This window comes from Microchirus variegatus, assembly GCF_963457635.1.
Source record: "Microchirus variegatus genome assembly, chromosome: 5".
NCBI classification, from domain to species: domain Eukaryota; kingdom Metazoa; phylum Chordata; class Actinopteri; order Pleuronectiformes; family Soleidae; genus Microchirus; species Microchirus variegatus.
This window is the reverse complement of record NC_139806.1, coordinates 15975569-16001725: the sequence shown is the minus strand read 5'-3', so window position 1 is coordinate 16001725 and position 26157 is coordinate 15975569. Positions and strand designations below refer to the sequence as shown.

The 26157-nt window shown below is 41.2% G+C and overlaps 1 protein-coding gene across 2 annotated transcripts in view; it reads left to right on the top strand.

The window, feature by feature from the left end:
• LOC310927679 (glypican-5-like) overlaps positions 1-26157 on the top strand; it is a 96687-nt gene that overhangs the window by 14162 nt on the left and 56368 nt on the right. For both annotated transcript variants that reach the window (XM_083890049.1, XM_083890050.1), the window contains exons 3-6: positions 8057-8760; positions 23135-23298; positions 24393-24449; positions 25085-25207. In XM_083890049.1, coding sequence (XP_083746175.1) covers positions 8057-8760; positions 23135-23298; positions 24393-24449; positions 25085-25207 — 1048 coding nt within the window. The remainder of the gene's footprint in view (positions 1-8056; positions 8761-23134; positions 23299-24392; positions 24450-25084; positions 25208-26157) is intronic.

Genomic DNA, 26157 nt, shown 5'->3' with positions numbered 1-26157 from the left:
AAAACAGCATTTCAGTGAAAGTGTGCAGGTGTGTTTATCGCAGGTACGTGTGTATCTGTGTTAATGGTTATTCATCAGGTTTTTACTCTGTGGATTCACAGCTCCCCGCTGCTGACGCTTCCTCATTCTTCCTGGGTGTCTCGCTCCGTCTGTGGCCCATGCTTCGTCAGCAGTGGCTGCTTAACAAGAGCATGCTGGGTCTCGACTGGCGCTATGCCAACAGCTTGCTTGCTGGCATGTGCTCTACAGGGAGCCCTCGTGTCTCAAAGATAACCCAGCAGCCAAATGTGTGCTCCGCAGAATGAAATCATAAACACAGAAATTCCTCCCCATTTTCCCCTTCACCGCAAAAGACTCTTATTTTTCGACATCCTTGTTTTTCTGCTCCCCAAAGGCCCCGGTCTTCCTCACCAACCATTTATATTCCTTTATGTTACATCTTGTGCCTAAACAAATAAAAGATCTGAGAAGATTTGCCTGCTGCCAGGCTCCACAGCCATAATTTGACATGATAGAATTAAATGGAACTAGAGATAAATATCCCTTTATTTACTTCTCACCAATCGCTTCCAACATGGATTTTTTTTCCGACACAACTCATTAACAAATAAACTGTTCTTGGAGACATAAGCTTCAGCAGACTCTCTGGTATTGTATGAAGACAATAGGCTTGATGTCCAGGAAGTGTCTCGGTAATCACTCAGAGTTGCATCTCTTGGGGGGTTTTCCTCTGTGCAAGAGAAAATTTGGCTTTTCTGGAACACAATCTGTCTGAGTGGCTGATGGGATTTGTGCTCCAGTCTGGCCTTTCCTGTGTCCTGCCTGATTCTGACACTCTGGTCTTTCACAGACTGATCCCACAGCCATGAAATGGTGTGTGATCACAAATCACTGTGTGCACATGTAATTGTATAAAAGCTGTCAGTCAAAAATGCTTTTCAGAAGATTTCTCATAACCTACAAAGTTTTATTCAGTTTAATGACAGGGGATCTTGTAAAGACAAATGATGGTGCATTTAAGCCAAAATAAGGCTGTTCTGGGAGAAGCATTAGTGTGACTTAGCATGACAGACTAAAGGGTTGAACACTGCAAATTGGCCAGACTTGCATGTCTGTGAAGGAGAGCCACTTCCACGCGATGCCTGTGGGAGCTCAGGGTGTGTGCTTAATGAATGTATGAGTGCATGAGCATCATCCAGTACACATAGCGCTGTGCATGTGTTGTAGACCACCATTAGAATTCTGCTTTTAGCAATTCTAAGTGTGTATGCACTTTAAAACTACAATAATAATAATAAAAAAACAAATTTTATACAGGTTAATGTGTCAAGTATTTAGTGTAGCCTCCCCTTACATTTGCATTTGCAATCTCTAAGTGGGTAAGAGCAATCGGCGATGTTCCTCGCATCTCTCACTGCCACCTCACTTCATCACTCCTCCATTCACATCAACTCACTTTCCCCATAACGCCCTGTGACACTTCTCTTATGCCTCGCCTTTATTGTTCCTTGCCCCTGTGGCTCGTAACCTACCATTAAGGATTCCCCATGGAAGGTTTGATTCACTAATCCTCCAGTCTTTCATCTGTTGTGTTCCAGAGGAGGAGGAGGAGAAGGATCAATAAAAGAAAGAAATGACCCAGTGCAGTTTTTAAATCCAAGATGAACCATATCCGCTGCATTGTGTGCCAACATGAACAGGCGGTTCACATGGAGCTGCTCCTAAAACAACCACCACATGCTCTATCTTAATTTAAATTATTCATTTACTTTCAGTGATGTTATGTTGTATTGTTTTGTCAATAATTTAGTATATTCTCTTTAGTCAGTTCACCTAACAAAACAGATTGAGCATTTTTTATTTGCATTTTAATGGCAGGCGGGTGAAGGCCAAATCAAAGCGTGAGAAGATTGAAACAATGCACACATGACCCTTCAAGGCTTAAGCTGAAAAAACGAAAACTGAGGCCCCACCTGTTAAGAAAAGTCGAAAATTCTTCATTAAAATGTCTTTCATCTTAGGTTCCTTTCACACCTGAGAGTGTGTTCAAGAGCCTGTTTCATGTTAATCCCTTTCTTCTTAGTGAAAATATGGAGCCCAGTCTTTTTCTCTAGCTGTCTTTTATCAACCTCATTTTCTGAAAAACATAATGGTTTATTACCTTGACGAGACTTTTTGTTTATTACAAAACTTCACAGTTGTCTGTTGTTAGTTCTTGAAGAGAAATCCTCCAGTCATTCACACTTTAATGCTTTGCACATAGCTGTAGACATTTTTTTCCCACAGATGCCAGATTTTAGGTTTATGTAGTTATCAAAGATTGCAAATACACTATGCTGCTCCTCATAATGACAACATGCTGAAAGATACAGTGATTTATGTACCAATAAACAAAAGAGAAATGGTCGGTGTATATAGACTACAGACCTGTTGCCCCCTTAATGCTTCAGACCAGAGGTGCTGTCCATCAGTCTGTCAACAGTCTGCCCCCAGGCTGGCCTTCCACTTCTCCCCTTTATGGTAATAGCCATCTGAACAACCCTCCCTCCCTCCCTCCACTGCTCTACCCTCAGCCCCTCACCCACTGCCCCTGTACTCCATTTCTTCTGTCCCCGTCCCTCTCTCATCTGCTCGTCCCTCTGCCTTCGATCATGTTTCCTTACTTTGGCAATGCAGCCCCCTCAACCCCCCCACCGCCACTCCATGCCTCTACTTTTCCTCCGCACTACGAAGGCCTCCGTGGCATCTGTGGAATTGTTTATGTATCAGAGTTTTGATATGGCTGGGCAGCCTTTTTAATTACTGGAATGCTGGCGGAGAAATGAGGAACTTTCTACCCCCACTCTCCTCCTCATCCTTTACCTCCTCTCGTTCTTCCCCTCAAGCTAATTATCCCACCTGTTTGCCCCCCGGTAGGATCAAATAAGCAAATTAGGATTTGTGACAAAGTTAGTTGGAATATGCTCACACTCATTATGCGATTGAATATGCATGTTTTCTTGGCTGATTAAGTTTTCTCCAATTCTTGCAGGTCAGTGTTACAGGACACGTGATTTGGCCGCACATGTTTAATTAATCAGCTTTTATTGATTAATTGACTAATTTATAGATTATTACCATTAAACTACTCGCTAAAAAGAGTAGATGCAGCATTGCAGCTTCTCTGTAACCCAAGATGAGCTGTGTTGTGTGGGAGATGGCCCTATGCACAGTATTTCTACTAATTAAAACACGGATGTGTAATCCACACGTGTCACTATGTCACATATCTTTGTGGTGACCTGCCTGAAACCAAAAACCTACGGTGGGATTAAAATGCTTTGCTGAGAAGATGGTTGGCCAGGTTCAGTCAGGACTGATTGCCAAGATAGGAATGGCCCACAGCTCCATGGTATGAGAACAGTGTCTCCTACCTCATTATCACAATATTACCACATCTCCAAGCACATGGAGCCATGCGCACATATGCAGACACACCCCTGCATGCACACACATGCATGTACTTGCACATGTAATACAGCACATGCACTTCTATTTGCAGTCCGTAAAAGGGTCAGTCACCTATAGTGGAAATATTTATATCACTCCCTCTACATAAATGGATATACTTTTAAATTTAAATTTGCATCTACACAAGTGCAGGAGGGGATTATTTGCCCAAATTCCATATTCACAAAACAAAATATTTGCATGGATATTAAATGTTTATTGACCAGAAGAGATATTTAAATATTAATAAATATTTAAACACTTTATGTTTTTGGGGTTAAACTAAAGAAAAAAGCTAAAACAGCACTTAGAGAGCACATACCTCTGCCAAGACTAACGCCCAATTTCATTATTGTTTAAGAAAATAAAAAAAATGGAATTTCTGAATTCGCCTATTTATCCCAATCTGCTCCAAAATTTAATAGGTTGCTCCTTGGGTCATGTTCCACCCCTCCACAAAATTTGGAAATCAATAATCCTTTATTGGACCCGTGGGGAATGAGGACATTTTCTCTGTTCCTGCACCAAAGTGGATAGCAAAACATAGGAAACATCAGGGGGGATATAGTCATACATCTGTAATCATGCTATATAAATATAAGGAAATAGAAATAATAGACAGGATCGACAGTTTAAATTGATGATTGTAGCTTTGTACAGTTCCCGTGTATGTGGTCTACTGGGAGCAGTGCTGGTTAATCTGGTAATAGTGGCAGGAAGGGAACCTTTGAGTCATTTTAGGTGAATCACTCAGGGCTGTGTTGGTGTCCTGCAGATGGTGGGATGAGTTGTCCAGTCAGAGATGATAGCTCAGCAATCATTTGCCTCTCTATCATCGACTCTGTTCCTTCTCTTCATAGTCTGCTTCAGAAGACCACTCCAAAGAAAATGGCTGACGCCAGCACTGTGTTGTTAAAGTTCTTCAGGAGCCGCCCTGCACTCTGCAAGACCTCAGTTTCCTTAGCAAAGTCGGTGCTTTTTGTTTGGCACTTTGGCTCCGACTTTTAGGTAACCTAGCTATGAAACCTTAGCCTTTGTTACCTTGTCACACACTTCTTACACACACACTTCTTCCTCATAGTATACGTGGTTTAAAAATCAGAGACCACTGCATAGCAAAGTCAAGAAACATTATATTTGTGACTAAAATCACAGAGCCGCCAGTGGGCTTATTTTGACTTGATTATTGTGGCAGCTTTACCATGGTGACACTTTAGATTTAATTGTACCGGTAAAACACTGGGTTGCCATGCAGAATATAAAGTGGAAATAGCTTCTTATGATTAAAACCCTGTGATCTAAGAAAGTGGCCTTGGCATAGCGTCGGTGGAAAGATATAATATCCAATTGCAGAGTCGTAAATTCAACTCATTGTAGGCCTCTGCAGGACAAAGGCCTCTCCTGCAGTGCCACCACTGCTTTTTTATCCATTTAATACCTTGTTTATTCCGAGCAGTGAGCATGTCACATTAACCCCACAGGGCTACAGACAAAGCAGGCCTGTTCATTTATTCCTGTATAGTTAGCCTGACAATTATGTGTTTTGAAAGTCGGTGTTTTTTGGGCTTCCTTGCAAATTAGAGATAATTGCTTCATGCAAAATAGCCTCAGTCCAGCCAGACTTTATTTCCCAAGAGGCGTACAGTTGGGAGACTGTGACATGGTAATGATAGCCACCCACAACAGTATGTCTGAATGGAGTGTGGTCAAATCTGGATTCAGACGCAGTGGTTAAGACAGAACAATCAAGCCCAATTGACTATCATGCAGTGGTAGTTAGGACATAAAAAGCTCTTTCTTTGGTTTCTTGTTTTTTGTTCTCAACCTGTTTCCCACTACTGGAAAGTGCAGAGAAACCCACAATGATTTTACTTGATTTATCACAGAATGAGAAACCGGATCTATGTGTGGGAGATAGAGCATGATAGAGAACAGAAAATAACTGATGTAGAAAATGAATGAATCGTGAGATCCACCTTGTTGTTTGTCAGAGATAGTGTGGCAAGGAACTACGGTGGATTCCTGTCCTCCTCCTGTATTTCCAGAGAAGGACATGTTTGAAGTAAAAAGCCATGGAGAGACAGGGAAGTGCTCCGGACCCAGGGGCCAAATGAATCCAGATGTCGGAGCATGTTCACAAGGTGGAGTCCACTTGTACAGTAGTTGTTTTTCCTTGTTTTAAAGTTCAGTTGCTCTTTTTTTTTTATTACATTTATTCCTGGCAATCTTCCATTCTCTTTTCCCCTCATTCCTCTTTCATGTTCTCTCCATGTCACTCTCTTGGCAAATGAAAAAAATATGATATTTAGTACGGAATGTCTTCATGATTTAATGAGTCTGTCATAAAACCCTCAGCAGGATGCACATCCAGTCATGGCCCTCACAAGACTATATCTATATATATATTTTACATACATATATATATATATATATATATAACACCTTTTTAATCACCGTCTAATTTTATCTTCACACTCACACAAGTAAGATTAAACTATGGTATTTCTAAGCATGATAATTTTATAGCAACAATATCTAATTCTGTATAATCTAAGCTTATGGGTACATTTTTCGATGTACATATGACATATGACTAACACTGGTACCTGCTCTGCAGCCCCATGGGCTTTGAAGTGGAACCATTTTGGGCTCATTTTCATTTCGTGTTTGAGTTTCTCATTCTGCTGCTCCAGTTTGTCCGTCATTAGCTGGATGTGTCTGGAGGGCTTTCTAACTGCTTTCAGTCGGTAGTCGGACCACGACTTGTCACCCTTTGCTGTGCAGTTATAATCCCCAGCAGACCATTACATCGCATGTCTGTCTACTTTATTTCAGTCTCACACATCACACTCTTCAGAACCCGTTTAACAGGCTGCCTTTTAAAATGTTTTATGAGCGTGAGCTGCGCCGATCATGACGCTAGTGTTTTCTGGGGCATTACAAATGACTGGTGCCTTTCACTGAACGTCAGGGAGTCCCTGCATGTCACAGACAGCGGTCATATTAGTGCAGCTGTTGAGGAGGACATGACTGTTGTTATCCTTCTGTCTGTGAGCAGGGAGGGGCTGGACACACACACACAGGCACACGCGTGCACACACACACACACACAGGTTCGCGCAGCTATCCTTTTAAGGACTCATAATGACTCCCATTCATTTTGACAGCCTTAACGTAACTATATTTAACCAGCATTGAAATCTTAGCCCTAAACTAAGTGTTCGTTAGAAATTAGGTTCCGGTTCATTAAGACCAAGTTTTGGTCCCTATGAGGACTACTGGTCCTGACAAGTAAGTGATTATGCCAGAAAGGAGGTAGCACACACACACACACAGCAGTTTGGTAACAGTTGTTGTAATACAGTGGATTGTCAATAGGAATCTGATCACTGACACCGTTTCTTCGACCATCATACATCTTTGATACCATTTTGTCATATACCATTCAATTTGATCATATGTATGTGTGTGACGTGTGTATACGTACTGCATGTCCGTGTGTGACACGTGTGCGGGGGTTAGGTCTTGTATGTTCTCTTGTCTCGATTTCATTACACTTGCCACAGCTCCTTCACCACCTGCCATGCTTTTAAGCTGACATCACACCCCCTGAAAAGATTGTTGTGTCCAGGACACGTATACGGGTATATACACAAACTAACACACACATACAGTACATGCCTATACCATACAGTGTCACACAGTTGCATTACAGAGGGAACGTGTGGAGAGAAGGGGATCAGGAGAGAGAGGGGTAATGTGATTAAATGGATGGGTAGTAAAGGAGAGAATGGAATAATAGGATGAGTTTGGCTGTGTAGCCCATTTGGCGATCAGCTCATTTCTGGTTGAATTTAATGGATCGATATTTCAGTGAGTAGTGAAAGCAGGGGTCAGTTTGAGGGTACTTAGATACACCACTAAAGATACAGAAAAAACAAAACTGAAGAAAATCAAGCTGTTTTTATAGTATTTCTATCCCATTCCTTGGCCTCTCCCCTTTCATTTTGTTACAGTCACTCACTTAGCAAGAGTGTGGCACGCTATTGGTGCTAATCAGTCTCTGCGCTGACATCATTGATTGCTTTACAGCTTCATATTCTCACCAGGAAATGACATAGGATGTGGATGACGAAACTATTTTTTTGTGTCTGTGTTTTGCAGATTGGTTGCATGCCAGAAATCCCTGCAGATTTCCCGAACAATATATATGTGTTCTCCACAGAACATGCACCAACTGATTGCGGTTGATGTCTTGCTCCCTCCCAGCTATCTCTCCCCCCTCTCTCTGTCTGTCTCCTTAAGACATACTTATTGGGGTGATGACTTCATACATTATGATATCCAAATGCATTATAGGGAAACTTGACTCTGGTTCCTCAGCCAACTTAGTGATGCAAGCCAAGTTTAGCTGTTTGAGAGCCAGGGCTTGGAAATGTGTTTCATTATAAGTGCCTTACCCATTTCATGGAGAGCTTCTAGATTCAATGCTTTAAAAAAAAATTATAATAAAAAAAAAAATTATACTTTTTAATATCCCCACTTTTCTCTTATGTTTTCCTTGCAGACATGTTCCAGTACCTGCTATCGTTCTCTCAGGGCCACCTGAGCTCTCTGTTGGAGGGAGCATACCCATCCCTGTCTCGTCAAACCTTGCCCCATGTAAATCAACTCTTCTCCTCGCTCTCCCTCTATCTCCGTGGGGCCAATGTTTCGGTGGAGGCGACAGTTCATCACTTTTTTAACAACCTCTTCCCACTCGTCTACACAAAACTCATCAATCCAGGCATTGAAGGCGGCATGATGGTGGGCAGTGAAATGGGAGACTGTCTCCGTATGATCCGGCAGGATGTCAACCCGTTTGGACCTCATCCTGCTGTCATGGCCCAGGAGCTGGCTGGGGCACTAGGAGCTGGTCGGCAGCTGGGTCTGGCCCTGGAGGAAGGTTTGGAGGTGATGAACGCCACTGAACACGTCAGCCTGACCAAAGAATGTGTGAAGGGCCTTGTGAAGATGGTGTACTGCTCCCACTGCAGAGGCTTGACGCTTATCAAGCCCTGCGTGGGATACTGTCTGAATGTAATGCGAGGCTGCTTGGCCAGCGTGTCAGAGCTGGATCAGTCTTGGAGGAGGTATACCAGTTTGTTGGAGCAGCTCACCCACGCCATGGCCGGGCACCACAGCCTTGAACTAGCCCTCCTGGAGGTCAGGGACCGCGTTAACAAGGCCTTGCTCTACGCTCAGCTTCATGGCTCAATCATCACTGCCACAGTGAGTACACACTGGTGAAACACAAATGAGCAGCTTTAAATGCAGAAGCGGGAGAAAACCTCTAAACCTTTTTGTTTAACATCTTTGTTTTATACATATACTTTGGCAGCGTTCACTGTATTGATTGGACAGGGTTTTCAGGCTGCCTGTGGGTTATGAGCTATTTTTTTCCACCAGTGCAACAAAGAACCCTCCACACTCCATTAGTGTTTGCACAGTATTGAAACTATTCAGAGAAAAATAATGTTTATACTACAAAAAGAAAAATTCAGCCTTCTCCAAAGAAATAGGGGCTGTGTTGAGGCTAGTGAAGGAATCATTTTCCAAAACAGCGAGGCAGATAAAAATCACTCTAGTTGTTTAGATTCTTACTCTCAGGGAATATTATGAATTCCTCATTGACTATGATGGAAATGAGAAAAGTAGAGGCTATAATGAGAATTGGGTGCACTCACATGCTATGAGTACTACCATATGCCTTATGTTATATGTAGTTATAAGTTGGATGTTCACAACATTGAGACAGTTTCATGAATGACTGCCAATCGGTTTTTATAAACTGAAGACTGCTGCATTCTATATGAGTCTACAGTGGAATTGAGTGTTTGTTCATGTAACGCAACAGACTGTATAAAAGAGATCAGATGTAAAGTACCCTGATTAATAGCACTGTTTGCATTTCATTTCCCATCCAAAATCAGCTTTGCCAGTAAATACAGAACACTCTGATCTTTATCTTCATTTTTTAATACGCAAGCAGAAGGTGATCAGCAGAGAGTTATGTATATCAAAAGGAACAAGACAAAATTCTCACCAGCATATCTACACAGTCCTTACCATACCTGCTTGCATGTAACATCCCTGATTCCTAAATATTAGTATGTCGATTCTCTTTATTCTGTGTACCCCCTTATACTTGCAGACAAGCGTCCTTATGATTTATACGATAGGCTTGGACAAAATATTTTTCATTGTGTTGAATGTGCGGACACAAAATGGGAGGAAAATGCTTAAAATTTTGAAAGGTTGTCTGGGATGCAGTTCTTCTCTAATATACAGTATTTAATTGGCCAACACGGCCATGGTTGTATTGTGGAAAAACAAACGGGTTGTAAATGCAATTCTGTTTAGCAGGCAAATGTCAACTCTTCATTAACCTTTCTTTTCTCTTGTTAATTTGTGTGCTGCAGAGAAAACTCTTGCTTCAGCACTCTTTGTGCGATGTTTTTTCAAACTGTACCAGAATGATGATCGAAGTTAAATGTTTTGCCTGGAGGGTGGAAAAATATATTTAACATGTACCGTGATTCTGGTGGAAAATGGTTGGCAGTAACATAAAATGTAAGTAATTTGTAGTTAATGGGCTTAAACATGTGAAACCACTGGTATGTCCCCTTTTCAAAGTTGCGGAGGAACATCAAAGCTGCAGCAAGTCTGCGCTAAAGACTCACGTTAAACACACACATCGCACACTTTTGTTATACATCCACACGCAAGCAGGTGAGTGTCAGTTGCTGGGCTTTAAGACTGACCTAATACATGCAGAAATAGACCCTTCATGTATTGTATGAGTTTGTGTCTGTGTCTCTGCTTGGTATTCATGGGGTGGCAGGCAAAGTGGGAGCAGGGAGACCAACACAGGCTACAAGTGGGGGCAGAATTAAAAAGGTTCCAGCCAAGCCATACAAACTAGACCCAGTCAGCTGGAAAAAAAAAGAGCTCAGAGAATTGCCGCTGGAGAAGGTGGTGGCCCCAAAGGAAAACTGGCGTCGCTGATTATCTCTACTCTGCTTCATGTAGATATTCACATCAGCTAGTGTGCAAAAAATGACCACCAAAGCTGTCACGTGCTCACATAGATGACACGCATGGATGTATTAAATCACAGAGCATTTTTATAAATCCACAGTGGCCTGTCAAGAACAATAATAAGTCTCAGTGCGGATCTCCTGGCCTTCACCCTTAAACCTTTATATGCCCTCTACCAGGCGAATACCCCATTGTAAACACCCATCAATAATTTTTATCCTACTGGTTTAAGTCACTGAGAATTGTTTTATAATGTATGTGTGAACCCTTTTTATTTTGCAGAGTCAGAATATTATATTAACTTGTTATTCAAAGAATTATTGTGACCGCGCGGTTTTACACTGGGATCAAATCCCAAACCATTTTGTGGTTACTCCATCTCTCACTGAGCGCTACAGACTACACAGTCTGCCCCATATGTTATATGTGCTGCACTATACGTCATTGGTTAGGATGTGGGTCACAGCAAATATACTTTACACACACACATCATCATCTTCACCACACCATGTTTCAGGTATCAGGTTTTAAGAAGTGCTGCAAGGGGCATTAATGTGCGGCCCACCCTGTGACAATACTAACAGTGCGCGTGAGCCTGAAAGGCTGCTATTGATAGTTATGCTCAGCAGGAGCAGGACAGTTCCTGTTTTAACACATATCTGCTCTTATTGGGATGGAACATGAACGCGGCCCCAAAGAGAAGTGGTTATGTTTCGTGGGGGAGCCTGGGGCTGGATTATGTTGAGTAGACACAATTACGAGAAAATTGGGAAATGTCCAGTAAAAGTGGCAGGTCTTATTGGGCCCCTGGAAGCTCACATGTTTGGTGAGGTTTTCACCTTCTGAATAGTGCACTGTTGAATTCATTTTAAAGTTTCTCCCTCCAGGGTCAGTTGTGCTTGAGAGGCCACAGGCTGCTGTTTATTGACATGGCCATAAAAACGATATGACTCATTTGACCCTGAGGGTAACCCCCATATATTACACGCGCTAAAGATGAGCAAACTACAGGATGAATTCTAACATGGAAATCTTGGCATGCGCTGTATTTATTCACACCATCATTCATTCACTCAGAATTTTTCTGTCGGCTCATTAATAAATAGTATCAAAGATCCCAAGCATTTTCTATGCAAGTCTACCTTATCCACTTGTTGGTTTTACCACATCTTTTCATTATAGTCTTATGCAGGAATGATAATAGCAGCCTCGGTCTTAAGATAATGGAAACACGGCCCAGTGGGATGACTGGAAGGTTTCCATGCACCATGGCGGCAAGTCAGTAGACTGAAGTTGCTTACATTGCAAAATGCGTTTTCTTTTTTCTAGTCTTCAATAAAATTAAATAATATCATCGGTGTGAAAACAAACTTTGTCATTATCCAACTGTATGACTTACCTCCCCATGTCATTATGTGCAACCCCTGTATTTTAGGGTTTAGCACCATATAGGAATGGGCAATAATGTTGAGTATTATATGGTCTTATTTGTAGCTTTTGTGAAAAATGTTGCACAGCAGTGACCAGTTCTGGATATATTTGTTTTTTATGGTACATTTGCTTCACTGGGAAATGACCCAGTTATGTCTATGAAAAGATTTATCAATGTATTTTCTCATAACTTATAATTTCTCCAAGTTAACCTAGTTCCCTGGTGTCCTGAGGAACATGTCAGTGACATGCTTTGGTCAAAATACCATAAGGATGAAGCACCACAGCAGTTCAGTCACCCTGCCAAAACAGCCCTGTTCAGAACACTCGGTATGGTAGTATCTCTTTAAAAAAAAAAAAGTAAAACGAAACTTAAGGGACAGGAAATTCAGCCACAGAGGCTACAGTGAGCTAACAGCAGTTAGCATTTGGAAAAGTGATAATTTGCAGGCTCTAGCAGGCGCATTGCCGTCATACCATGTATCCACTGGAACATTGCGTATTTCATCTCCTGTACTTAGACTGAGGAGGACCACAAAAACATGAGTGGGTCATCTTTTGTCACACTTTGCCGACTGATAGGGGCTCGAGAGTCCCAAATAATATAAAAAATCCATAATATGTCCCCTTAAACTACATTACACTATATTTTAAATTCAGCTCAATAGCACAGATGTTGTTTACTGATATTATTATTATTATTTATTATTTTAATGCATATGAGGAGAGGAAGGGAGACATTTTTAAAACTTTATTATATGATGAGTTAATAGGTTGTACTGCTTTTCGGTCAATGCAATAATACCAACAATTAATGTGCAGCTAACTAGCTTTCGAATTAACAAAAAAAGCCAAAAATAATCTATATCTATATAAAAAATGGCTAATTGCCCAGCAGATGCACAGGAGATACCCAGTCATCAGCTGCTGAGTGGGCACTGTATATGAAATGATTAACAACTAAGGCTCAGGCCTGTATTATGAATATGGTAGGATATTGTTATGTTTTATCTGAGTCTGTAACAGAATGGACGCTGATACAGAATATACAGCACCAAGTCTATACCTTTAGCCCATCTGCTTAAGTTGTCTGTGCCTTTGGCTCTGCCTCCAACCCTCAAGCTGACTGACAGACTTACTCAGCACTCCATTAGCTAATCATGGTGGGTGCAGCCTCGCTTTTTCCTAAGCCCCTCTCACACATCTTCCCCTGCTTTCCTCATCTCTCTTTTAGTATATTTCTTGCTTTAATATTCTGCCAATTTGTAGCAGCTCTCATTCCTCAATTTATTTTTCCTCTGTATGAAATATTTAGTTGAAACAGCGAGCAATCAGTGTATGATTGATTTTGGGGCCACGTGATTTGGTTCTGAACATAGAGTAGTCGGTGTTTCTTCCTCTTTGACCCCTGACTTTGACAGGCCTAAGCATATAATTTCAGATATAGATGTTCTGCCTCAGATATAGTTGATTATAAGTTGACGAAATGTTCACAAAAGGGACACTAAATAATGTGGGGGATTTCCTTAGATCCTGAGGTCTGCTTCTCAGATGTACTGTTTTTTTTTTTTTTCACATAAAATAAAAAAGAAATGAAGTGCCGTGGGGACAAAAAGAAAGTTTTGTTCAAAGGCAGATCAAATATATTGCCATAATTTGTGGAAATAATAACAAAGCTCATATCCATATGTCTTTGTTACACAAAAATCTGACTGTCTGAAAATTTGAACCAGATATTCAACACCAGAGTCGCCAATTGAAAACACACCACCTTTGAATGTTTTTCACTCTTGTTTCAATTGTGTTACCCTGACCACATGGCCTTTTTACACATGTATGTCTTACCTCATCCCACTCTATTACCCTTTAAATAGCCCTTATTCCTGTATGCATCTTCATTCATGCAACTGCTTCACCTGATGCCACTGTTCCCACTGGCTTGTTATATGAACACCTTTAATATCAAGCAGGTAGAATAATACAAGCAGCATCTGCTGTACAGTAAATACTTCCTGCATATGTGTGATAATTTTAAAGTGGACATATTGTGCAAAATCAACTTTTTAATCATTTTAAATCTGGGACTCTGGAGGCCATATGAATAGGCAAAGTGTGAAAACAGATGACTAATGTTTTTGTGGCCCGCCTCAGTCTAAGTACAGGAGATTAAAAAACACGGAATGTTGTCTCGTGGAGCTCAGCTTTGTCCCTAAAAAATTCGAGAGTGCAGGCGAGGGCAAAAGTATCCGGAAGAGCGGAAGTCCACAAAGTGTTCTAGTCTTGGCTGCACCGTGCAGCACAGAGTTCTACACACTGTAAAAAAAAGAAAAAGTTGAGAAATCTCAAAATTTCAAGGAAACTTATTGCAATCATTTTTTGAGTTTACAGCCCAACATAAGATCTCGAGTTTTTATCAACCAATATTATTTTGTTAAACGTGTGAGTTAGGGTTGTGCCAATTCAAAATGTATTTTTTTTTTATTTAATTTTTTTATTTAATTTTTATCTGAGCAAGATTAGTTAAAACTGTTTGAAAACAGAATTTTGACTCTAACTCTAACTTACAAGTTTTTCTGACAAAATAATATTAGTTGATGGAACTTAAGATCTTTTGTTGGGCTCTAAACTCTAAAATTGATTGCAGTAAGTTGCCATGGAAGTTTGAGTTTTCTCAACTTTTTCTTTTTACAGTGCACAGACTTCCAGCCTCAGAGGATTGTCCAGTGGATACATTAAATGTATCATAAATGTATCATTTGCAGAATCTAGCCGGCACATTGCTAGATTCTGCAAATGATGGCTTTTCCAAATGCTACCTGCTGTTAGCTGCCGGAGCCTCAGCGACGCTGATATAGTTTCCTGTGTCTCATTTGCATTTAAAGAGACAGGCTCTCAAAACCAAGCGTTCTGTTTTGGCAGGGTGATTGAACTGCTGTGGTGCTTCATCCTTAAGGTATTTTGACCAAAGCATGTCACAGACATGTTCATTAGGTCACCAGGGAACTAGGTTAACTTGGAGAAATAGGGTATAATATGTCTCCTTTAACAGCAATTACTGGTTCACTCTAAGATGTCATATGGACACGTAGAGTTGAATTTTCTGTTTGCACGCTTATTTTCCATGCTTTTGCCTTTCCACCAGATCGCAGACACAGACGAGATGAACTCACTTGACCTTCCTCTGTGCTTTTTGTCCCTGCCCCTTCCCTCCATCCTTGTGGTATAACACCACTCGAGTCCTCCGAGACATCTTGCCACATTGTGTGTCTCTAATTCTCGTAAATTTGTTTACAAAGATGGACAAATCTTGTCAACAAACTCCTCAGTGACACCCATATTTACAAGGAAAAACCAAGAGCCTCTCATTTTTGGATCATCTGTTAGTGATTTAATCAGGGAAAAACAAGCAAGTGTGGATAGAGGAACTCTTGAGTTCTCTTCACTGAATGGAATCTCAAGGACTTCTCCCTGTGATGTATGAGGGACAGAGTCGCTCTTTAATTAGCACTGACATCACTCAGATAAGACAGGGTAAAAGGCGAGGAAGGGGCCTGATTGACAATAGCTGCAGAGTGACTAAAAGAAAGGATAAAGTGAATTAAAAGGAATAAATTGAGATCTTTAAAGATGGCAAGGAAGAGCTGGCAGAGAGAGAAAACAAGACGAGCGCTGCTGTAAATCATCTATCCTCTCTTACTCAAGGCTTTCTGGGAGACGCCAAGTGAAAAGCTATTGCTATTGGGAGTGTTTTATGCGGTTGTTTTGTTTTGTTTTTTTTCTTACAATGAATGAAGGTGACTGTTCTCGATTGTGGCGTAAAGCCATTATGGCTAATGTGAAACAAATAAAAGGTAGATTGGTAGATTGGTATTGCGCCACACTTGACTAGTTGATTGGCTGTTTAGAGAAAATCAAATTTAAAATTTGGAACTGAGTCAGCGTAAACATTCAGTCATTGTGGTCGAATCTTCATTAGGTATAATTGTGAGAACAAGGAAGTGGTTTCCCAGAATCACAAATTTGCAACATTAATTATTGGATAGCTGTAAATAATTAGATCATCGTCATCTTCACTCGAGTGAATTTGTAACCACATATAATTTATTTACTATGTGTCCTTATAAGACAGTGTGCAGCTCATTGGTGAGTCTATTATTCACAGTCGTATAGTTTGAAAACATGATAAGATTCCCAGTATACATTATACATACATTTGTGTATACTCGGCCAATGTGTAACTGATGCGGTCGATCTCATATTTGTGAACGCCTAAATCTTTGGCAGCTTGCAAGTTGTGGTATCAGTGTGAACATTGCGTTACAGAGAGTTTTGCCTCATTGGTGAGTTTAAAATATCAAGCCAAAATAAACAGTTCTGCCTGTAATTGCCTCATAAAATTCGAATGGTGAAATTAAGTTCACACAAAATAAATCATGCTCCATTTATTTACTCAATTTATAATTTGAGGTAATGGGCATATCAATCACATACACTAAACAGGTTTGACAGGCCGGCATGTTTATCGGCAAGTTGCTTCACTAAGTTGGACACCTTGTCTCTTACGAGTTCACTTTTCACATACCTTCTACGGACGAGCTTTGTGTTGTCTTTTTGTGCCTGCTTTGTTGACAATATGTGGACATTTGGCGAGAGAATGCGTGCCATTTGTGCCTCTTTTTATGGTGAGTGGAGGCAGAAGACAGGCAGCACAGTGCTTTGCACACACACAGACTATATCTGTTACACATCAACATAACTCTTAGGGAATGCAGGAAGTACAGTTACTTATAAAATGTGTGTATTTGTGTGTTCACACCACTAACTTATAATGGTGATTGGATGATTTTACATGACCATATTAGTGCTTGCATTTATTTGTTTTGACTTTTTAAGTTCACATTTAATCATGCAAAATTCCCCAAAATAAACATACATATTTTGTCCCTTTTTACTCAAACAGAAGCAATAAACAGTGCCTTCAAAAATGTAATTAAGAGTGGATGAAGAAAGTGTGCAGCCAAGCATCCAACAAATTTCCAGAGTGCAAACTGAACCTAGTCTTTTAAGCAAAGTAGAAATCAACTCTGACGTTTTATGCATTCTCCATTGAACACCGTTAGAGTAGATAACTCCAGGAGTCACTAGACCACCTTACTCTGTGCCTATAAACATGCATTCTGTATAAATCTTTATAAGCAAACATCTCATCCTGAGGCTCTCTGCTGTATAAAGTACAGAGCAACACTCATTGATTACATTACAACCCTCACTGCTCCACCCAGATCCATATTGGATGATATTTGAAGAAACGTTCATATTGTTTTGATGGAATAAACTCCAGAGTTTTCCTGTTTATCTATCTCATTGCTGAAAAATGCGAGTCTATTGTCCAAATCCTGGGTTAAAACTGCTTGTGTTCATGATGGTCTGATTAAACTCGCCATCCCAAAAACCTCAATCTGTCTCTGTGTGTGGTTAAGCATAAAACTATTTCCAACTCTGTTGTGGAAGGAGTAGAGATACTTTCTTATTCCCCAAACCCACCCAGTTTTTTTCCCAGATGGCCCAGGGTTTGAAGTGGCAACTTTCCAGTAACAAGACTGCTTCCTGCCTCCACCACAACACTGCTAGTCCAGTGAAATTCAAGTGGACACCTTAATGTGTAAATAAATATGGATGTATACATTTCACAGATATGTACTTGCATTTACACTGATGTACACTTCTGTCATTGTGCAAGAAAGCAGTTAGGGGGATTTTGAGATTAACAACACAACCAGTGATTTTAGCTATATTTAGTTCATGTCATATGCAGGCCCCCAATATATGTAACTACACTATTATTGTTTAAGTGAAGGACAGGGATATTAATATAACACAATGTCAGTATCTGACTATATCTTTTTAAATCCCACCCTATTTTGGCCGTTGTGAGATTGAAAAGTTATCCTACACTCAACTACCAGAGCCATTAACGGCCAACTGTCGTAAAGGGACAACCTGAAGGGAAGAGTGCACCTTTGTTGCAAATACTAAGAATTGCTTGGCTTTACTCGAGGGTGAATTTATCTGGCCTTCACTTTGGCAGAGCTCGGTTGAATAGTCTGTAGTATTAAGCGATGTGTATACACAAAACGGAAAAGTTACCAAAGAAATTGTCTCATGTCAAAATGCTGTGTGCTTGGGAAGAACGGCGGCTTAGAATGTTTCCTTGGCTTTACTGGGTAATCCCTTGATAAATAAACTGGGAAGACAAGACCACTGCTGCTATCTGTAAGCCAATACTCCCCGAGAGGAGGGATGGCCCTGGGCTTGGCGGCTTTCCGTTCTATCTTCTTACATTCTCTGACCACAGGATCATATCAACATAAATACAAATGCAAAACATACATAATATACAGGAATATACACACTAGGAAGTGAAACAGAACCTGCTTTTCACCTTTTTATGACAACAAGTAGCTGTATAACACTGATCCACCTTGCTGGCAGCAGTTGAATTCAGATTAAATGTGCACACACGAACATACCTTGTGTTTCCATGCAGTCTTACCTGGTGACAAACATGCATGCCACCGATCTGCCCCCCCCTCCCCAATCAGTCTCTGTCCTTGGGCAATCAAATAAGGAATGCTTCACAAAATAGCTGAAATTGTGAAGGTGTAACAAGGGCAAACAGGTGGTCACACATGTACACGCTCAAAACTAAGTACTCACGCTGTGCTCAAATGGGATTTTCATTCTCACGCCATCATCGGGTCAGGAGATAATTGATTTATGGCTGTGTCCTAACCCTAGCTCACATCGTAATTCAATCTGTCATCCGATTGGTCCTTAGGATTATATGAACACATGATCCAACCTATAAGAGCATGTCTCCATTTCTCGAGATGCAGTTTATTTTTCCTGCGATGTCTTTGTGTTCCGTTGACACTTTTGTATGTTTTGTTAGGCATAAGAGTAATTTGTGTCAGCGTTGTTGTTTTGAAATGCAGGCTTTTCTCCAATCTCTCGGGGCCTCTTCAAAAGTAGTACACTTTTGAACCTCTCCCCCCTCGTGTTTGTTGTATCATAAAGCAAACAGAACTGTGAGTGACCTCCTCTTTGTGTTCATATTCTGCACAGATGTTTACATTTTTGCTTCGGAGAATAGTATCAGTGTCATACAAAGGCAGGTAAGAAATGGCAATGGGCTTTAAAACTTCAGTCGGCCTTTTTGAAAGTTCACAATGGCAGGATTAGGTCCCGTCTTAATCCTCCATTCATCACAACTGCAGGGAGATAACACGCAACTATGACCTTTTTGTTTGGCTTGCATGTGCTGAATTAAAATCATCGTTGGTGTCATGGGATGTATTTAAACTTTTAAGTTCTCAGTTAAAATATCCTGCTCTTTTATACTACTGACATCATTTCCTACTTTCCCCACAGATTCATCCAGATAATTCCTTTCCTCCGTTTACTGCATGTGTTACCATCAGTCTTTGTATACTTCACTAACTTTAGATTTCATAAACTGGAATGGTCCTTCGAGAGATACAGCCAAGTTTACAATCAACACAAATACAATTTAAAGAATGTAGTATAATAAACAGTCCTAAACTTATTATTTCCTCAGCCTAAACTGTTGTTACAGACTCATCTTGTCTTTGCTCAGCTCTTTGCACACCTGCCCGTTGGAGTCTGCCAACTTCACCACTTTCATACAAACATGCATTCTTCCTTACACACAGCATTGTAGACCTCCCAAACTCTGTCTGGACATGATGTCATGGGACCGTATGTTCTCTGAAATATGTATTTTTAATCCCAGGACCATATTTTATAGAGATGTATTTTTGTTGAACAAGGAAGAGGACACGTGGTTCACTTCAACATCTGTCAGGTTAACCGAGGCTTTTGTGTTTCTGGCACTTAAAGTCTCACTGGTTAATTGTTTTGTGTTGCTACACAAACACACACAATAGCACACTTGTTTATGTCCACAGTGTTGAACGGAACAGTGTTGTAAACTACAGGCTGATGAACAAAAGGAAATAATTTTATAAAATCCAATTCACAATACTCTGATTTGTCTATTCAGTCTATTCTCCATGCTGAAGGTTTATTCACACATAATAAATGAATATGCCATTGTGTGCAGAAGCAAATGAATAACAAAAAAAAAAAGTAATTGTCTGCAAAACTATTGCAGCACCTGCTTAGAGCATTTGGCGTATTCAGTGAGCTGCATGCACAAAATAGTTGCAGTGGACTATCTTTTCTCACCGTGTGCGTGTGTGTGTGGCAAGTTTGCGTGTGTGGCTGCGTGCATATGCGTCTGTGAGCTGCTCTACCACATGTGAGCATGTTTTATGGGTCCATAGGGGGCTAAGGTTAATGCAATAAAACAACCTTTCCCCGTGCCCAGCGTCTGCCTCGGGAGATAATTTAAGACCAGAATGTTGTAAAGAAAAAGTAGGAGAGAGAGAATGAGAGCATGAAGAGTGATAGGTAAACATTGCAACGAAGAAGAAAAATGTCCACGTAGTAACTTGTACTTCTAGAAAGCAGCTATTAGATTCCTTCATCGTTGACCGCCCAACCCCCCGCACGCACACACACACTGAGAATCAACTAGCCCATGTGAAACACCTCCATTCAAACTGAGTTTATGAGGCACATGAGATGACTGATCTGCTTCGCTCTGGAGGAAAGAAAGCATCTTAAGCTGGCTGGGGTGACACATTTCAGCTGCTTCAAGAATCACTTACCCAAACTCCTCCTGGCATGTGGACACGTTGCTTTAACCATGTGCAGTTCCTCACCAAATGAAAATGTCACTGTTTGTCTCCAGCTTCTCGTGTGCCACCTAAATCAGCATGGTCTATGAAGATTAACCAATTCCAGTTCCTCTGGGCCCATTGTGTACCTGCAAAGTAATAAAAACACCTTTCACCACAAAGAAAGTAATTAATGAGATATTTTATGGAAGCAAAGTGACTATTCATAACGTCCACTCCGTTTTCTATAAGAAGTCAATTAATTGTGTTGTCAAATAATTCATTTTCAGGTTCAGGGGACTTATTTATACCCATAGATAGATTTGTTTTGATGTAAAACATCCATATTACACACAGACATTCAGACAGAATGAACATTTGCAAGAGGGACGAAGCTGTCTCCATTGTTGTTAGTCTTCGAACATCGGGACTTTAAATCTCCGACCAGATGGAAGGCGCTGAATTTCACTGCAAAGAGGATGGGAGTCATCGTTACAAACAGAGCTGGCTATCAGCTGCAACTGTCTGGTACACAGTGACTCTGGACACAGCTGTGACTCCCAGATCATCTGACTAGACCATTCGACAATTATATTCAGTGAGTTTTGTTCTTTCAAAGGCAGGTTTCCAAAACCATGACAAAAGCGAGAAAGCTCAAACAGTTTAAATAAAAGCACAGTAGAAATAAAAAGTGTCATGTTTCTATCAATAACGGACCACGGACAACTTTCGCAGATAGAACAGATGCTGGTGTCCCTTTTGCACATTGCACACTCAAATTGTCCCTTGATAGTAGTGGGCCGTTTAACTGTAGATGTGAGTCTTCACACCGCTTGACAACAGGGCCATGGCTGCTCTCATTTCCCTGGAGCAGACTGAAGATCACAGAGTCGTCTGCATAGTATAAAATACATCTATTTTGAAAAGTGCTCTGACACATATTGGTATGAAATATGAATAATGCACCCTTAAGTTGAACCAGTAGAGGAGCACATGTTAAAAAGTTTAAAGGGGGCATATTATGCTAAATCAATACTTATATTTGGGACTCTGGAGGCCCTATCAGTTGGCAAAGTGTGAAAAAAGATGTCTTATTCATGTTTTTGTGGTCCTAAGTACAAGAGATAAAACATGCGATGTTGACTTCCGGGCCCATTGGGACGTCACAATGCGCTAAATTCCTTGAAATGTTGTCTCGTGGAGCTCCGCTTTGTCCGTAAACCACCGGAAGTCTGCGAAAAGTTCTTTTCTTGGCTTCACAGTGCAGCACAGAGTTCTACACAAACTTCCAGCCTCAGAGGATTTCTCTGTCCAGTGGATACATATATGACGGCAATGTGCCTGCTAGAGCCTGCAAATGATCCCTTTTCCAAATGCTAACTGCTGTTAGCTCCCAGTAGCCTCTGTGGCTGATGTCATTTCGTGTCCCTTAAGTTTATTTTTACTTTTCTTTAAGGTGGACCTAAAGAGATACTACTTCTGAACAGGGCTGTTTTGGCAGGGTGATTGAACTGCTGTGGTGCTTCATTCTTATGGTATTTTGACCAAAGCATGTCACAGACATGTTCATTAGGACACCAGGGAACCAGGGTTTAACTTGTAGAAATAGGGTATAATATGACCCCTTTAAGTGAAATAGCTCTGAAAGCCTTTGGATTAAAATGTGGTTGTATCCTGTTAAATAAAAACAAGTTGTGCTAGACACCCATTCCCTCTATTTTCATAGTTGTGTTGAATGCCCTTATTCAGTCGAGTGACACATCCCTCTTGACAAAGCAGTGCATGTACATTGATCACCGTGAGGAGTTATTCCCTCAAGCATTCAGGAGCTGTAACACTCGGTCTATCGAGCTAATTGAGAACCACTTAATAATGCTGCCGAGATGCTTTTAAGCCGATGAGATGTCATTGATTTTCCTTCTTGGATTGAGGCACACACCCCTTTATTCTCATGACCCTGCTGTCTCCTCCTCTGTTGCTGGCTGTAATAGCCCACTGGAGATGTGTGCCATCATTGCCAACTGTGTGCACATGCATTCATCTCAATGAGGTAGTGGAATGTGTTACATTTACTGTCAGCCCTCCTGGCAATAATTCACTCATCACACCATTTTCTTTCATCACATCCTTCAATTAACGCCCACTGCTTTCCCATGTTACACTTCCCCGTTATTGTGAACTCCTAAGTTCTATAATTCGTCTCACGACTCACGTCATCCCCGCAAGACGGTTCACTTTGAACGCTTTATGTGTTCTCATCGTATGCTTTCAACTGCAGGTGTCAGTTGGTGATTTTTTGAAGTCAACCTTTTTTATACGTTTTCCTGTCCTAACAGGTGTGTGCATGTGTGTTTTCTCTATCATCGCCACAGGTGGACAAGGTGTGTGGCCTTTCCACTGAGGAACCTACAACGATGCAGTCTACAAGCCCAGAGGTCACAACCTCTACGGTGACCTCCGCATCTCCTTTTCCATCTGCAGCCCCCTCCCAACCTTTACCAGAGAAGTGGGATGGGCAACTCGCCCAGTTGAGGAAGTAAGACACAGCAATAAAATGAGCTTTCATTAAGTAAAGTTTTATTCAGGAGTTTACGACTGCCTGTTGTAAATCAAAACACATCTTTCTGCTACCTGAAAAGTGAGTTTCAATGGCTGCGACTGTATGAAGTAGCCAGAGGGGTTGGCTAATGTGTATTCACAGCTGCCATCACTTCTCACTTTCTTTATATGGTTAGTTGGGCACATCACATATCACCCACACACTCACACACACAGTAAATGTAGTGCCTGGCACTTAAGTCCATGCCCTCCACCTGGCCTCTGAGGCAGCCTCCCTCATATCCACAGCAGCTGGCACTGATGTGCCCCAGCTACAGGCAAGGGGGTGTGGGTAAGATTAATCTTGATGGACCAACAATTTCCTGTTTACCCAGACGGCAGTACCACAAATTCTGCACACCAGTGGGCCTGAGCTTAAATAGCACCACACACAAAAACATGCACTCAGGCACACATTCTGCAGTGTTGCCTGCCTGACCTTGTCCCAAACCATGAATCACTACACTGATGCCAGCCAAGCTGACAGGTCTGGCCTGGCACTGCCAACACCATTCATGGCAACACAATCCAGCTCCCTGACTGCTGCACATATGAGCACTGACCACATCAGACACATGGCTACTGCCACTGCAGGAAAAAGGGAAAATATTGTACTGATGAGAAAGAAAAACATATTAAAGCAACATGCATTTTTCATTTCAATGAGGGAAAAATTGGATAAAGGAATACAGAAAACGTTTGTTCGCTTTTCTTTTGAATGTTTAACTGTATCACATGTTTATCTGGGTTCGTTTGCTAACTGATCATATTCATTACATACCAGTCCCTGTTTTGCTGATGTGGTGTGGGGGAAATGATTATTGGTGTTTTTGTGGTGTGGCCATTCTCTGCATGTGCATGATTAATCACTCTCTTCCAGGGTCAACTGACTGGTCTTTTCTCCCCCACATGTCCTGTCATGTTATCCTTTTGTTTCCTTTTTTTTCTGTCTCTCACCCCTCCACTTTCACGTCCGTGCACCCTCCTTGCTTGCAACAATCTCCCCTGGACTCCAACTCCCATCATTCCCAGCTCGTTCCCCCTGAAACCCTCCAAGAACAATAAACATAGTCTGAAAACGCTCTCTAGGTAAGCATGAATCCAAAGGACTTATTTCTCCATCTCTCACATACATTTTTACCAAGAAATGTTCATATAGTGACTAATGTAGATGTATGTGACATTTTCATATACTTTAACAGTTGATTATCTTTGTGTTTTGGGTGACCTATGCATTTATTTATGTCACACAACACCACACTTGTATATCATCTGTTGAACTTGAACAGTGATTCACAGCGCTGACTGACTCGGCATATAACCTCTCACAACCCCTGCTGTTTTTGCTCTGCCTCATGAGTGGCAACAGTGTGTGCCAGATCAAATTATGATGCCAATCTTGTGCTCGACACGAGAGAGCCTGTATCGGTAACATGTGCTCGAGATTATCAGGTGAAGGTAGCACGGCGCAGGCTAGAAAATGTGCTGAATTGAGGTAGTCACATTTAAAACCACAAATCGTTCTGTCATCATAAATATCATGATTAGTGTTATATGCATGTATTGTTGTGGTGGCGGGGTTCCACTGAGTTACATGTGGCCCTATATGCCACAGTAACACAATGCATTCCTCAGTGTTATGTGTTTTTTTTTAACCATAATGAAGAAATATATTTCTCACAGTTTATGTACTAACACTTCTTACATTTTTCCCCCAATTTTAGGGACTTCTTGATGTATCTGCAGCGCTACAAGTCTTTCTTTGCAGCGTTGCCAGAGATGCTGTGTGAAGGGGAGAACGTAGTGGACGACTTCACATGCTGGGGCGGAGAGGATGTGCTGGAGAGGTAAGAAAAAAAATGTGTTCAGCTCTTCAAAAAAATGTGGTTTATATTTGTTATTCTGGCTTTAACCGCTGTTTGCTACTTCACTATCACCAGGCAACGTCTTGCGTACTGTTACCACTGCTCTGTTATAGCTGGAGATGGTTTGGGTCGTTCTCCAAATGACAGTCGACTGTGACTCGTGCGCATGAAGTTCTCCTGAGATTTAAGACCTGTAATATGTTGAATTGAGAAGCAATAGCTTTGACTTTATTCGTGTTTGAGCAAAAGCATCAGGCCCTCCGTGCGTGCGCTTGTGTGAGTCAGTGTGTCTGACTGTTGTTAATCAGTGTGGAAATAAGACAGTTATTAAATCATCGTCACATTAAGTGAACACAGAAAGCTGTGCCTGTCTCTTTTCGTGTTAGGGTCAGTTAATGAGTTGTCTCATTTTCCTTTCTTATATTTGTATGGTTTTTATTTTGTGCTGATTATCAGTCTGGAGCTGGAGCTGGAGCACTCCTCCTCTTTGGTCTCGGTTGCATCTCTTTGATAATTACCCTTTCTCTGTGTGTATGCGGTTACATGAAAGTCTGTATCTGATTTCCAAGGACGTGTTTCTTAAAAGCTTGGTCCATGATTATGACAGGGTTAAATCTCTCCTTCTGCAGTTGTGGCTCTAAACTGGCTCACATTATCATGGCAACCTCAGCTCTTGGCACTGCCAGTATTGGCCGTAACACAGGAAAACAGTGGTCTGGGGTGCCTTTTCCATGATCCACCCTGACTGTTTCAAAGATCTTTTCATCCTAGTCTGTTTGTTGGGTTAGGCCATACATTAAACTTAACATGGATCCACAGTGGGGCTGTCACTTTTTCCCCAAAAATCATGTTTGAACAAACCTTATTTCTCTTCAAAGGTAGCCACACGCACACAAACTCGCTACCCATCTGCGATGCCTTCTTCGCCACAC